Raw genomic sequence first — 15688 nt, 5'->3', positions numbered from 1 at the left:
GATGTTTGATGTGTACTATTCAGTTCAGCTGCCAGTTGAGGACATGTAAGGAGTCTTTTTCTTAAACTACACACTGACAGATATTTGCACAGTTGTGCATCAGGGTTTTCCACTCCTTTTTTTGGTCCCTGTTAGAGCCAGTTTGTGCTTTCTAAAAGGAGTAGTAAAGAGTATGATAAGAAAGTTTCCTCGCAATTTCTCGCATTGAGTAGCTTCCCTTTCTAACCCGTCAACATTAGACTGCCGGGTCTCTAATGAAAGTTCTTTATTTCTGGCCATTTTGAAACTATAAAGAATAAACAACTGCTGATGTTGAGGTACTAAACTAACGTAAAGAATGCCATGTTCTATTGTTTGCTCCATTATCGCAATGGTCCTCAGCTGTTCAACAAAATTGCAAAAGGGTTTTCTCATAATCAATAAGCCTTATAAATGAATAACTTCAATTAGCAGCCATACCAGGAGATCATTCTTTAAAAATCATCTGATTAATTTTAATTGTTTGTAAAACTTGTGAACAAATCACTAACGGCTCTAATCTGTTGTGAAATTTCCAAAGGAAATAAGTCCCAGGAACCACCATCCCTGGGCTTTGTAAACTGCCCTACCACTAAGTGATCCCATGTTCCAAAACTGAACGCAAACTATTACACAAGGACATAAGGGATAATTCAAGCTTTCACCTATGGCCACTATCCTCATCATCTGTAGTGACTCCTTAGATTATAATGCACGAGACAGTAAGTTAAAAACAGTCAGTCAGTCAGCAGGGCTATGACAAAACAAAAGTTTTTTTACCCAGGAGGTTGATTATGCCCTCGTTGTAAGCTGCAAACAGTCGAATTGCATCTTTGAACAGAAGCATGAAGGCTGCATTGATTACACCATTTGTTAGTTCATTGGCATTGACCTGGAAAAGAGATGTTGAAAACAATCTGTTTTAAGTTTGTCACAGATTTCCCTTCAGAAAATCCACTGGGTCACAAGAAACCAAATTACATTACATTACAATTACATTATGGAACAAGTGTCAGCAATAGTCAAATACCAATGCCTGCAGCCAATACACAACACTCACGTTGAAATCGAGTAAGACGTCCATCTGATTTTGGATGATAGGGATGGTCTTGAGGAGTTTCTCTGTATTGATGGTTCTCATCACTCCATCAGACCTGTGGAGAAAAAAAAAAAAAAAAATTAACAAACAGACTTACTAGTCCTAATTGTCTTTATTTAGCGACTCTCCTGTTATTGTTAAGACATTATGACTTTAAGCCATGAATAAACACAAAATATATCAGTGGATACATCTTTCCTTCTAATGCAAAGCTTCACAATGCCATGTTTTGAAAATCAGCATTAAAACAATGCTATGAAGCAAAAACAGGAACTTGCTACATATGTTATGAACTTGTGCAACCTTTAAAAAAACTGTCACAATATAGGAAGGAAAACTACTGCAATGGATGTTTTGGCAGTATGATTCAGCACCATCTGTCCGCTTGCCTAAATTCAGGTTCAGAAATGTCGAGCTTTATGGTTCCTGTCAACATTAACATTAAAGTCAGTTACACTGAAAGGGAACTAGTGAAAATAAAACCTCCTTACCCTCTTTTCACTTTAGTGAAGTCAAAAGCTACTTGTCTGTAGGACACAGCCTTCTCATTCAGGTAGCGGCTATACCGCCTTATGAACGTTGACATATCATAGCCTGCATTACAACAAAACAAGTACAAAATAAGTGAGGCGGGGTCATAAGAAATGTCATGACATAGATCAATATTGGCTGAGTATTGCCAAGTAGTAGTGTGATTTCAAATATTTTGTTATTGTCACTCAATCCCATAAAAAATTAAAGCCAACAATGAATGGTAAATGGTCTGCACTTATATAGCGCTTTTCTACCTAGCTGGTACTCAAAGCGCTTTACACTGCGTCTCATTCAACCATTCACACGCACATGGCAGAGCTGCTATGCAGCTGACCTGACTCACCGGGGGCAACTTGGGGTTCAGTATGTTGCCTAAGGACACTTTGGCATGTGACGTGGCAGCCGGGAATCGAACCACCAATCCTGTGATTGGCAGTCAAATTATTGAGCCACAGCCACCCCCCAATGACTCGTTCCCAATTTAAAAATCACGTCTGCAAATCCAGTAGGTGATTTTAGATTATTATCTGTGCCATAGAGTTTCTTTTTTTTTTTTTTTTTTGACTCTTTTTTCGAGTTTTGTGAGTCAGGAAAAAGTGATGCTGATTCTATGCCTTCAGAGTTCAATAGTTAAAATTTTCATGAGGATGAAGCATGTCACAAAGTGCAGCAGTGTGCCTTGCTGATAAGATTTTAGTAAAAGAAATTGGGAGCTTTATCATAGGTGAAGAAGTTAAAATCAGGTCCTGGAGTAACAGATGTAACAGTGACTAGACACAGTTCATTGTTACTTGTAACAAAATATAGAAAATCACAATGTCTTCAGTGTTAGGGATATACCTTGTAGACCACTTTTGTCCAAAAAATTGCTGAGGTTGAAGAGTGTGTTCCTTGAAGCCAGATACTGTATAAATCTCTGCAAGAAAAAGAGCATATGAGGAACTCTGCTTGCACAATTTGTGATTAACAGAAGTACTTACTGTTACACAATAAAAAGCTTTACTTGCTGGCACGTATTTAGTGCACTACTATGAAAAGATTGCAAGACATCTCATATCCAAGGCTGGGAAATAATTTATTTCCATATCAGTTCATTTTGGATATGTCAGAATATAATTCATAGTTTCTTTACTTAATAGCTCCCCGTTTGCTTTTTACTGCAAATTTATCTATCCCATGAGTGTGTACTTTATATTGTGGTGAGTGCAGATGTTTGAATTTACCAGCCCTACTCAGGTGAAAGCCACACAATGTATTTTGTCAGTGTTCTTTAGGATGTCGCCATTCAATTTGGCACAGGTGGAAAACAGCTACAGACAAAAGCCTGACCTCATTGCCATAGACCATCAGGTGGTGTGTGGTGGTGAGGGACTTGAAGACAACCACCCAGCTGGTGTTGGTGGTCCTCTCAAAAAGAGTGTCAGCCAGCTGAGGGATGTTCACATTCATCTCATTTGTGCACTGAATCAAGTCTGAGGAAGGAAGAGAGAGAAAATGGGCAAGGTAGGGAGGGAAGAAACAATAAATAAATTAATTTGCCAGTGTTAAATTGAGGCAATCAATGTACAGCACCTCAGCGCCTCTTTTTCATTTTCTATTAACACTCTATTGACCATAATCGATAAAATACTAGAGGGTGATTAAACGCTGGTGAAGCAGAGCTCAGGTAAGCAACGACTTTCAGGACAAATAATCAGTTTTGGAAAGCCAATGTGAACAAGAATTTGACAAAATTTCTTATGCTAAAATGAAATTATATAGAAATGAAATGAAAAACCCTTTTGTGGGCTGACAGAGCATACATGCTCAGTGTGGGTGCCATGGCTAAGCGCCACAACTATCTAGCCTCAAGTAAGAGCAAATGCCTCTTAGTTCCTCTTTCCATCAAGGCCACAGGACTGATCAGTGATGCCAGACCTCATTGGAGTACACATATAAATACAGAGGCCCCCCTCTTTAGGTACTTTGTGCCCATTCTTAACTGCACATCTTCCATTTTAACTTGAATTAAACTTTAAATCTGTAGTAAGAACCGATTAAGGATCATAGAAGGGCCTGTTTATAGAATATACTGCACACTGAATTACGGTTCCAACTGTCCAACCACCTCTCTCTGCAGAGCCACATCAATGACAGCAATATCTTAAGTTCATTTTAAACAAACTGTTGTGCAGGAGACAGCAGTGTTATTCATTCATCAGGCCTGTTTACATGGGTGGTCTATGAATCCTCCACAGTGTTTGCTGAAAGCCACACAAAAGGCTTTTTTCTTTTTATATCCACAATAGGCCACCTACGTGACAACAAAAGGCTTTTCAGATGGGACAGAAGCAGCTGTAGGGAGCACAAACTCACCAGTAACCTTCTCCACTGGAGTCTGTCAAGTTTTTTTTGCATTAGAACAAATCAGAACAACCTCCAGCTCATGCTCATCACACAGTCAAGATGCAATACTCTAGAACAGTGCTTATTAAAGTTGGTCATCAGGCCCCTGAACTTCTTGTTTTCCAGCCATCTCTGCCCCACTGTTCAAGAGTGTGTCTTGAACAGTGGGGACTGAAGCGACTGAACGCCTCGTGCATGCATAAATTAAGATCAGAGAACCATGTGTAGAGTCTATCTGCAATTACAATTAAAATTATATCTTGACATTTTAAAAACATCTGTGATAATATTTATGATGATATAAGAAAAAAAAACTGACAACATTTTATCTGTGATTGCAGATTGCAGACCCCAGTGTTTATTAGTGCAAACAAAATGAAGGGCATTTCTTCCCTTACAATGAAATACTGTCACTGATGTCAAGACTATCTAACTATCTAAGTATAAATCCACAGTAAATAAAAGTATAACATAGCAGCACTTTAACAAAAACAAAAAATCTTAACCTTGCAACTCTTGTGGAGCGTTCACAATATTATTACCTGATAAAAATGTACTCACATTTTAAGGACAAATGTGAACAGTAGGAATCCAAACAAACCTCGACTAAACACTGCTTATAATGAATTAATGTGTCAAAACTTAAATAACAATTGCAATATATCACCTTTCTAAATGACCATCATATGACGTAGGATATCATTGCTCAAACTGTTGCACTGCCTATAATTTCTTGTGTAAATATATCCCGTTAAAATAAAAATACAATGAAATGAGGCTGGCTTCAGAGCTGATCTTTGACAAGTTATTACATTCCCTGTGCTAAACACACTCAGGGGATCACTCTCGCCGTCTGCCGGTGGAGAGTTCAGGTAGCTGTGTAATTCAGCTGTGATTTTCTCTCTCTTAGACATGCCTGTCTGCTGTGTTGCCGTGGCCTTAAAAAAGCTTCCAAGGACATTCTTTTCTCTCTTGAAGTCACCTTGAGTCAGTTGGATGTCTGCTTCTGTTTCAAGTGAAGGTTCAGATGCAGCTGTGTGACTTTGCTCTGATAGAAGGAATTCCACTTCACAAACTGCTCTAGCTTGGATGGAGTTGCTCTCACTTTTGCTCATATCGCTGGGTGCAAAAACGTGGTTCAGGCAGAGTTGTCAGATTTATTGATCAGTCACCGCATCTCCATATTTGCTGTTCATGTAGTCCAGTCTTGACTTCTTGTCTTTGTAGGGTGTGTGTGATTCTTCTTTGCCTGTAGGATGTTTTTATTAAATAACTGAAGAACAGGCTTCATACATGAGAAGGTGATGTAGTCTTCAGCAGAAAATGCATCAGTGAATTCAAATAGAGGACCTAGAGCCTTGCTCAGAATCAAGAACCTCTACATCTTGCCATGTTAGCACCAAGTCAACCTTTCGGCAGCCAAGACTTGTGTGTTTCTTGTTCCAACAGCCTCTGGATCATCTTTTGCTTTGATCCCTATAGATCCCTAGATTCTGTGACCAGTTTGTGTTGAGGTAGTTAAATTTCAACTTGAGCATCATGGAGTGCCCACTGATAAAGAAGCAAAAGAAGCCAAAATCTTTTTTCCAACTCCCACTGCACTGTTAATCCCAGGGTCCTTCAAACTCCTTAAAAAAAGATAGATAAGAGATAAAGATAGTTAGACTATTTCTCTCTCACCACACTATGCTTTATACATTGCAGGCAAGGATGTTTTAGAAAAATAATTTCTACTTGGGATGTTTTACCTCATTTTCCACGGTTTGCATTGGCATCACATCCTTGGCCAAACAATACGTGATCGCATCAGTGATTTCCATCCACTCTTTGCTCTTCCTTTCATATGGAGTTTTTTGTTTACTTTTGGGTTTCACGTCGGCAGCTGCAACAATCTCCTCCTCATGTGCCTTCATAGCCTGGTTGTGCTCGACAGTGTGGTTTTGTTTCAAGTGGTATAACAAGTTCATTGTATTTCCACTTTTCATGCACATTTTACAAAATATTGTGCTTTGTTGGAGGTCTGACCTCTTGTGGCCAAACCACTTCCATACTATAGAAGTAGCTCTTTTTAGGGACCAATTCTTCTTCAGTGGCTGACATGCTTATTTTCTGGTCTGAGACAATTTTGTGTGCCTTCAGAACGTAAATACGTCAAACGTAATTGCATTGCTATCTAATAAACATATCGCAAGATGACATTTTTTTTGTCTATAAAAAATATAATAATAATAATAATAATAATAATAATAATAATAATAATAATAATATAATTCCCTCTCATCGTCAATATTGGCCACATAGGTGAGATTTTGAAACGTGAGCACTTCTCGTGAGACTACCTACAAAACAGGAATATGTATATGCTATAAGACTGAACTATAACACATCATGTCACTTTAAAGTGTTGATAAAGAGGCATACAAGTTAATGATCAAATTTAATTGATCATGACTAGGCTTAATGTTTTCTTTCACTGATTGTGTTTATTTTAATTCAATCAAAGTTTATTTGTAGCGCACCAAATCACAACAGAGTTAGGGTTAGGGTTAACATAATCTAGTTTCCCATTTCCCCGAGAAACCAGCTTTCTCTCAGTAAGCAATAGCTCTACTTGCTTGCTCAGTTACTGTGGTTTGAGACCTGTGGCTCATTTCTATTACCTCTTACTCTGTCTCTCTCAATAGTCTCTGCTGCTAATAGTCATCAACTGGGGTGAACTTTCTTGTTGTATCGTAAGAATATGAGAAGGCAATTGTTTGCAAAATGCCCTGTGTGAAATTTCTTTGAAACCACCCAACTTCCCTAATCTATTCTTACAGAAACTGAAGTAAAATACATTTTCTTTGGAAGCAGCTTTTCCAAAGAAATAAAAATAAAGAAAAGAAGAAAAAAAAATCTTGAACTATTGTACTTAAGACAACATTCCTGAGACACTTTGCACCAGATAAGGCAAAATTGATTTGTTTCCTGTCGTCTCCAAATTGAATAGGCTTCTTTAAAAACACATCTGTCACTAGATGCACTGTAATGAGAAGCCTATAGAATCCACAGAAATTTATGGGCTGGAATAACCTGCATACATACATCAAGTGTTACCATTATAAAAGGGGTTTTGTCTTGTTTGTCAGTTTAGTTTGTTGAATGTGGCTACATTATCTGCACAGTGATGCTAAATGGTTAATGTGGCTAACAGCTTCAAGAGCAGGAGATATTTTCTCTGTGTTATTCTTTTCTCGAACCTTATTTATGCTTTATAGAAGTCACAGACACATCTGCAAATGGAAGCAGAACGTGCGGCAAAAAAAAAAAAAAAAAAAAAAAAAAAAAGGACACTTTGGAGATGGTCTGCCCATGCACATTTTTTAATTTGCCACATACTATAATCTAATGTTTTTCAGCATGACAGTGTACAGGTACATTTTGGGGACTTCAATTACCTGTTTTTTAAGCACCTAGAGGGGCATAATATGGGCCCGATAAGTCTCAGGGCAAAGGACTTAGGCAAGTAATGGTGCATGGTTTTGGGGTTATATTTGGATACATCAACATTCCACATTTTACTTTTCAAAAGATTCAGTCTTTCAAAGAGTTATTCTTAATTGCAAATATAATGTTGCAATTCTTTGATAGGGCCCTGTTGTGTCTGTTCTACATGGACAGACTGCTGCAGGGAGAAGGAGTTGCTCTTTGCTACCTGACTCTCTCCTCATTGTACTGTCAACAGAAGCCCTGGCGTGATAGCTTCATAAATGTTTAAATCATATTGGAAGCATTGCCAGTAGCATAAGCCACACATGTTGCATTTTTTCCACACAGTTGTTGTTTAATCAACCATTTTTTTCCCCACATTGGTCATAACACTTAATCCAAACTCCATACAGCAGACAAAAATGAAATGTTTTTTAAAAATGGAATCTAGTAAATGGACCACAAACAAGACTAAAATTACCATTAAGTTCAGTATAGCTTATCACATAGCAAAATAATTTACAAATAAGTTGGAGTTTGTTTTAAAAAGCAACAATGAGTTTAATTTTTTTTTCACTTAAAGCATTACTTTTCTTTTTTTTTTTGTTTTGCTTTTTTTGTATTTTCTCTTTTCTCTTTTGTATTTGTAATTTCTTTTCAAACAGCACATTGATTGTATGAATTGTCTATTTATTACCAAAGCACTAATATGACGCTCCTAAAATTGTTCAAGTAGAAAAGGTTGGTCTGGAGCACTGCTATTAAATACAAAATAATACCAGGACTGATAATCGATAACATATTCAAAAAATGTTTTACTCTTGTCTTAAGAAACTCCATTCAGCTAAATTTAAAATATGCCAATAATCAAGATTTAGAGACAACAGAAGAAAAAATGAATTTATGATAAAACTGCATTCAGTAATCAATCTTTCTGTTCTGCTATACTCACTTTTTTTGTTTGCTATAAACTTTTGAGACTTTGTCTTTGTTTATATTAACTGATAAAGTGAAGATTATTTAGTCATTAGTTTATTATTAGTTTAAATATCAAAATTTTCACCTAACTATGGTTTTGTCATTAAAACAAAGAGCCACTGTTTTACATGCCAGTAAATAACGTGATAACGTGAAAGGTCATGACTTGACTGAATAAATTATATGATAATAATGCATGTGATCTGAGCGGTTTTTTTAAAATGGTGTCTGACCAGAGATGGATGGACATCACTTATGTCACCAGCTATTTTATGAGCAACAGGAAAAAACTGTTTGCTGATTTTCAGTCTAAAGCAATGCCAGCATGGCAAACAGCTGAAAACCTGGTAAATGTGCTTTCCACCCTTGCACAATACTATAAATATGGAAACATGACGGAATTACAAATATGGTTATTTGGGTGATTTTGTGTGTTTTACACTCACTACAACTTGCTTACAGTTGAACAGCCTTGCTTTTTCACTGTATGTCAAGCTGAGTGCAGTCCATGAGTGCCGGTTGGTGATGGTGGTTGCGTGTGTGTGTGTGTGTGTGCATGTGTGGGCAGGGGGATTTTTCTAGTAGTTTGAATAGCATTTTAGTAAAGAAGTAGACCATTTTATTTAATAGAGCCCACAATTCATCAAATAAAGTTAAAAGACTGCCAGACACAAGTTTTTCAAACTCAATAATGCAGATGCAAACTACACAAACCACTTAATGGGACAGAGAATGCAGAGACTCAAATTAATTAGTGACATTAATTAGTAAGCACTGTAATTTAAGAAGTGCTAATTGCTAGATATGCATACTTTTTTTACTGGATAACATGAAATTCTCAAACAGATGCATCTCAGTTGAGGAATGTCCCATACCTCAAATGAGATAGGTATAGGTCATTTCAGGGTGATCGTTGGAGCCATGTATGTTGTATACAGCTGCATAATTGCCAGGAAATGCATCAAAAGTATCTCAGCCAATCTTACATTTGATCAGCTCAGATTCAATGTGCTTTGGAAAGGGGCTGGCTTACATAATTACTTCCTGTTGGCCGTTTATCCATGGCATTACTTTAGGAACAAGATGAACACTTCCTGTTTCATGAAATGTCAACCCCCCTTATTTTCCAGTTATTCTGCACATGATGCACACTAGAACACACATGGAGCACCTCTAACTATGTCTACACACAAATACCCACTGGAGAACTAGCTGAACACAGATTTGAGATTTATACTACAGGGTTACCAGTGCTATCCTAGTGGTAACGTTTTGTGATGAAACATCTGTCAAAAGAAATACTCTACACACGATTCAAGAATTAGGTAACACCTTCTGACTAAAACCTTCACCATTAATTTAAAAAGTATATGGTAGCTGTTGTAAGTTGTGCTACTGAATCTGACATGCTTTTCAAAGTCATAGTGGTTTCCATTCAGCTCAGCTGGTTGACAGGGTGTGAGAACTCTTTTTAAGGGCCATCACTTGTTGCCTCTACATATACTTCCTCCATGTGCAGCACTGACTTCAGAATGTGAAGGGTGAAGCAATGGGGAGCCACTGGGAGGATGGAAAGGTACTGATGTATATTAAGTGTGTGTGTATTAGGTTCCAGGGAACAAACAGCACTTTGCCATCAACTTCTCCTATATTGGAAGTCTAAGACATTTTAAAAATCGACATACAGATGTAGAGAAATCTCATTCACAATTTCTGTGAATCAGTAAAGCTAGACTCCTAAAGTGAGTAGTTTAATAGTATAATAATACCAGCCATGTATAGTTGTCTTAGAAGCCATACCATTCCAGTGGGAAGAGTTGACTCGTGGCAACAGAGACATGAAACCAGCACCACAATCCTCCCATTAAACTCAACAAAGTTCCACTATTTCATTCCATTTAGATTTGCATGTAGGCCCGGGGTGTGGGTGAGACTTACAGCAGAGCATAAGGCCCTCACTCAATGACCTTACAGAGCAGAAACTGTGGCAAACAGTATACTATTAGATCAACCAACACTGGAAAGGTAAGCCTTTCTGAATATTCTTATTCTTTTTATTTCTTTTCTTAAATAAGTCATTCAATGAAGGCAAAACATCTTCTGTTTGGGTAGTTTATAATGTTGTTACTCTGCTCCTATGTATGACAAATATATACAAATCAACCACAAGCATGTGCGTGAATACACAATTTGCCTGCCATTAACACACTAAAATAGGAAGTGGTGCAAATGACACGTTGGAGGTGTACAACCTGTACTGAAACGCCAATCAAAAAGCCCTTTCAGACCTACAGATATTGTCTAAAATCCAAGAGTTAAATAACTATAAATGCCATGAATATATACCGTTAGTATAGTCAGTTCAGCCCACTCAACTCTGAAAGGAAAATTATAAATTCTCCAAATGGAGCAATCAAATTATCTACATGGCACAGTGGTGTAGGGGTTAGCACTGTCACCTCACAGCAAGAATGGTACAGCATGTTTTCACCCTGTCTACGTGGGTCCTCTCTGGGTACTCCAGCTTCCTTCCAGACATGATAGGTTGATTGGTCACTCTAAATTGCCCATAAGTGTGAATGTGAGTGTGGATGGTTTTCTGTCTCTGTATGTCTGCCCTGCGATAGACTGCCAGCTTGTCCAGGGTGTGGACATCATGTGTACATCATTACAGACCTTTGAGCAGTGTAACTACAGTGTGTCATAAACTTTACATAATGGCTATTACCAGAGGAAAAAAAACTGCCCATCGTTGAACAGCAACCCTCAGTGGAGGAAATACCATACATAACAGCACTGTCATGCTAGAGACCAGAGAGTCTGTAGTTGTAGTCTACACTCTGCTGGGGTGCAAACTGCCAGTAAACAATTTTTATGTATGTATCGAATCAATCAATCACATTTTTACTTCACATTTACTTTAAACAAAGTAAAGTAAATAAGTTAGCTAAAATTGGCAACGCAAGTTGATTTAATCACACTTAACATTTCTAGTTCAGTCTCTTTAAAAGTTATGTGACTTAGTTTATCTAGCATGCCTGTGTTTAAGAATGTGAACTATGGTGAGGCAGTCAATAGAAACAGTGTACAAGCCCAATTTCAGCCATTAGGAACACAGCTAGACACATTAGGGCTGTATGTGGCATGTGATGTAAAAACAAATATAAGTGCATCCTTTAAATGTCTTGAATCTATGTGAGACAGTTGATAAACAGTGGATCTCTAAATTACCTTGAGAGGATTTAGCTCCACAACTCTACAGAAGAACCACATATCACCTAGTTGTCTGGAATCACCAAGGTCACTGGGACGTGACCTCATTACTTCACTTATTTCATAATGCATAAGCATTCTGCTGATGGAATATAGAGTAAAAAAAAAACACATGCTCGAATATCAAATATGTATTCCTGCTCCTTCTAAAAATAAAAGGTAAGTGGAATTGGACTCCTCATAATGCTAAAGGAGCTAATTGTAATATACCATTGGCTGTTAACTCAATAAAAAAAAAAAAAAAAAAAAAAAAACAGTACAAAGCACAGTGCTGACAAACACCTGTCACACATTTCTTACAATAATCATCCTAAAATGATCTTGGCTTCTAGACCGTGCCATTAAACCACCCCCAATAGAATACCTGAACATGACCTAACACCTAAATGCATGCCCATCTTACCTAGTAATATGGGCATGCCAACATACGGCGGTCTGACTGAATGCTTCTATTCAAATTGAACAGCAATAACTAATATCTCTAAAAACTAAATTGCAGCAACAGCATGTATTCTGTTTGTAAACCAAAGTGCTGTTGAGTTCTGGTGCCCGGTGTGCCTTATTTTAATAGAAAGGGTGATAGGCTGATAGAAGTAGGCCTAGGTTTAATACTGTCTGGTCCTCAAGAAAAAAATGTGAATGGGGGAAAAAACAATTTACAAACAAATTAACAAATAAAACACACTGCAAATATCTGCCGGAGGAATCCTGCACAAAGTGATTCAGAAAAAAAGTGTTTTCATTTGCTGATTCCCAACCCATTTCTAAACAATTGGGAAGACAGTGGGCACAAAAATTTAAACAAAATGCAATATTTGATTAAACAGAACATATACATACCAAATGTTAAAACTGACTAAGTGACACAACATTTGATGTCCTAACTTTTTTCGAAACACGTTGCTAGCATCAAATTCTAAATAAGTAGATTTTTCTAAATCTAATTTAGTCATCTAAAGAAAATTTTGAAGTCTTAGATATGGTTCAGGTGTCGTGCCAAAAAGTGACTCTCTCTCCGGTTAAAGCCCTATCTCCCAGTTTATCTGAGAGTGCAGCTGCTTATTTTGGTATCAAACCATGATAAAGTGCAAACACTTTACACTATGTGTATCCCCATGGTAATGGAGATTACTTTTTGGCAATGAGAAAACTGCATTTTAATGGTTAAACTGGCCTTAGAGTGAAATAGAAAGTGGTAAAATTGGTCAGATTGGTCCGATTTAGGCTAATGTTGTTACCTGCAACTGTGCACAAATACTAGTGCTTACCAGATATTATCTCATGAGATACTATCAGATACCATCTTGTGCTCACAGAAAAGTTTCTAGTGCTCACGAGATAGGTGTGCACTAGAAACTTTTTTTGCCAATGTCCCTTCAGTGGATCCATAGTATCTCAACTTGGAAAAGGGGTCGTGTACAACACCCAGTGAAATATTTTAAGTTACAATATAGCAGTGGCCATTCATTGAGTAATTGTTATCATGGACATCTGTGCTATTAGAACTGATAGGCTCCATGTGATCCTACACATGCTGAGTATGATTTTAAAGCAAAATTAATAAAACACTAACTGGAAGAAAAAAGACTGCATGACAGTAACAAAGATTCATCTGAAAAACAGCTAAGGGTGTTCTAATCAACCATACTGGAAATCAATGTTTTCTGTCAACGTTTACATTGGAAGGCGAAGTAAGTGACGTAAGAAAGAGGTGGGGGGCCAGAAGGGGTTTCTGACTACATCCAACATGCAGTACAGATAGAGCAGAAATCCTGCTAAAGCTGCATACTGCTGTAGATCACTTAGGTCAGGGCCTTTCATCATTTTAGAAACCCCATATTTTGTGTTGTAACCTCAAACATGCTGTACCTCCTGAAATGCTAGTTGGAACAATGAGTAAGGATCAAGATAACATATTACTCATATTAGACCATAAATATCAGTAGATAATTTCCCTACAAAAAGGGATTGCTGAGACCAAAACGACGCTGAATGGTGTGTGACTCTCGTTCTACTGAGCGAGTGCTTGAAGCTTCAGAGTACTGTGCTACTGCCATTCATGAACTCTATGTTCTACTGTCATACTAACACTCAACCCACATGTAGTAGATAAGGTAAGTAAGTTGCTTTATTATTGACATGTCAACACTAAAATAACCTCAGTATCAAAGATGGTAACAACAGATGTGGTCAGTTCAGCTTAATATTAACTTGCTTCTGTTGTATGCTAAAGTCCACAGTCACTTCCTGAAACAAGAACTGACTCAACAGACGCTATGACTGCTGGCCCACTCACAATATCCTACTAAACTTGAAATGATGTAACTTTCCCAGCAGACACTTAGGATATCTAATAAAAACACACCTCACATATTTGTAACCTTAAAACATGCAACACTTCAAAGTCTTCAATAATTAAGTCAAACTTCCATTATACATCAGACAGCTACTACTTTAAATTAAAGGCCTGCTTGTGTTTGTCCCTGTAGCACTGATGTTTCAGCAGGATGAGACAGTAAGACTTGTTGGTCTTAAAAAATAATTAAAAGCTACTAAAAGTTGAAATAGTACTTTATTGTGAGTTGTTTGGTGGAACCTAATAAACTTAAACATTACAAGCAGACCACCACTAAAAGACTTTTCAACTTAGCTAATGAAGTTAACTCAGTGGTACTATAATTTTGGTAGGAAAAGTCGGTTAGTGGGATTAACTATATCATTTAGGGAAGTGTAAATGTATCCAGCTACAGAAAAACTGGGATTATGTAGTGACCGTAGTTATTAGTTAAGTATCTTGCTCTCTTAATGTTAACTACCGACGTTAACGACTAAGTGCTTTCACAGCGTTAAATAAAAGCTATTATTATTATTGTTACTTGCATTAACTGTGATCCAAGTTACTAACACTGACCCACAGGCAAACTGTTTGTCGCTTATTAGCTCTGTCTGACGAAATAAACCACTTCTATGTAGCAGTCACTGAATGCCTTTAGAAAACGGTGCTACTGCTTCTGTTAGTAGACTATGTTATCACAGTATGGCAGAGTTAAAGACTTGTTACCCTTAAGTTACCGTAGAATACATGTAACGCTATGTGCAGGCCCTAAGAGCCGCAAATACAATTTGAGGTTACCATGTTAAATAAACAGATGTACATCTAAACCAACAAAAAGCAAAAGGAATACTTACAGTCCAAATGTTTCTTTTTTGGCCCCATTATTTCATGTGTGGTAGCTTTGCACACTATTTTGGAAATCGCCGACCCAGTGACACTGTGCTGTGCGGCGGTTATCCTGTCTGTAATGCTCTGTCCAGACATCCTGTATCGATCAAGTAAACTGTCGCCGTTACAGAAACGTATCCAAATCCAGAGGATTTTATCTGGGCTTGTAGACTGTGTCGGTCTTCGAAGGTTCTGTGCCACCTGTCAACACTGAAGACAAAAGTGAAAGGCAGATGAAAAAATACTGAGACGACGGAAATCGCTACATATCGCTTCTGAGCTAGCTAGCTAGCTGCCGAACTAATGGGTCATAAATTGACTAGCGAAGGACACTGGCTGAACCTGCAGTAAGAACTACCCGTTACAATCATAAAATATACACACCTAGTATTTTAATCGATTCCTCACGTCTACAGTCTCTTGTTCCCTTCCAGTGGAAGTCTGTCGCACAGACCGTGGCTAGACGAATAAAAATAGAAACTACTTCCGAATACAAATTTCACATTAAAAGCTAACGCTATGACGGAGACAACCTACGGAAGACCAATTCAAAATAAAGTAGTAAATAAATGTGTCAAATAAATATATAATTCTTACATTTTTTAAACTATACTAGTTATACTTAATCCATACCGAAATTATAGGCCTGTTTCCTGTGCACTGTTTTATAAAATGCTTTTAGATAAAATCTCCCTTGTTTTAGTCAGATG

General features: G+C 37.5%; 1 protein-coding gene across 4 annotated transcripts in view; it reads right to left on the bottom strand.

Annotated features, from left to right (window-relative positions):
* picalma (phosphatidylinositol binding clathrin assembly protein a) overlaps nt 1-15473 on the bottom strand; it is a 33912-nt gene extending 18439 nt beyond the window's left edge. For all 4 annotated transcript variants that reach the window (XM_033326342.1, XM_026373227.2, XM_026373228.2 and 1 more), the window contains exons 1-7: nt 15363-15473; nt 14945-15188; nt 2981-3123; nt 2492-2567; nt 1609-1711; nt 1079-1172; nt 799-910 (exon numbers count right to left, since the gene is read on the bottom strand). In XM_033326342.1, the coding sequence (XP_033182233.1) occupies nt 799-910; nt 1079-1172; nt 1609-1711; nt 2492-2567; nt 2981-3123; nt 14945-15074 (658 nt within the window). In that variant the 5' untranslated portion in view covers nt 15075-15188; nt 15363-15473. The remainder of the gene's footprint in view (nt 1-798; nt 911-1078; nt 1173-1608; nt 1712-2491; nt 2568-2980; nt 3124-14944; nt 15189-15362) is intronic.
* Nucleotides 15474-15688: the final 215 nt, after the last annotated feature.

The sequence above is a fragment of the Anabas testudineus genome, chromosome 14, assembly GCF_900324465.2.
Source record: "Anabas testudineus chromosome 14, fAnaTes1.2, whole genome shotgun sequence".
NCBI classification, from domain to species: domain Eukaryota; kingdom Metazoa; phylum Chordata; class Actinopteri; order Anabantiformes; family Anabantidae; genus Anabas; species Anabas testudineus.
The sequence above is the reverse complement of the archived record's forward strand: the minus strand, read 5'-3'. Positions and strand labels throughout refer to the sequence as shown.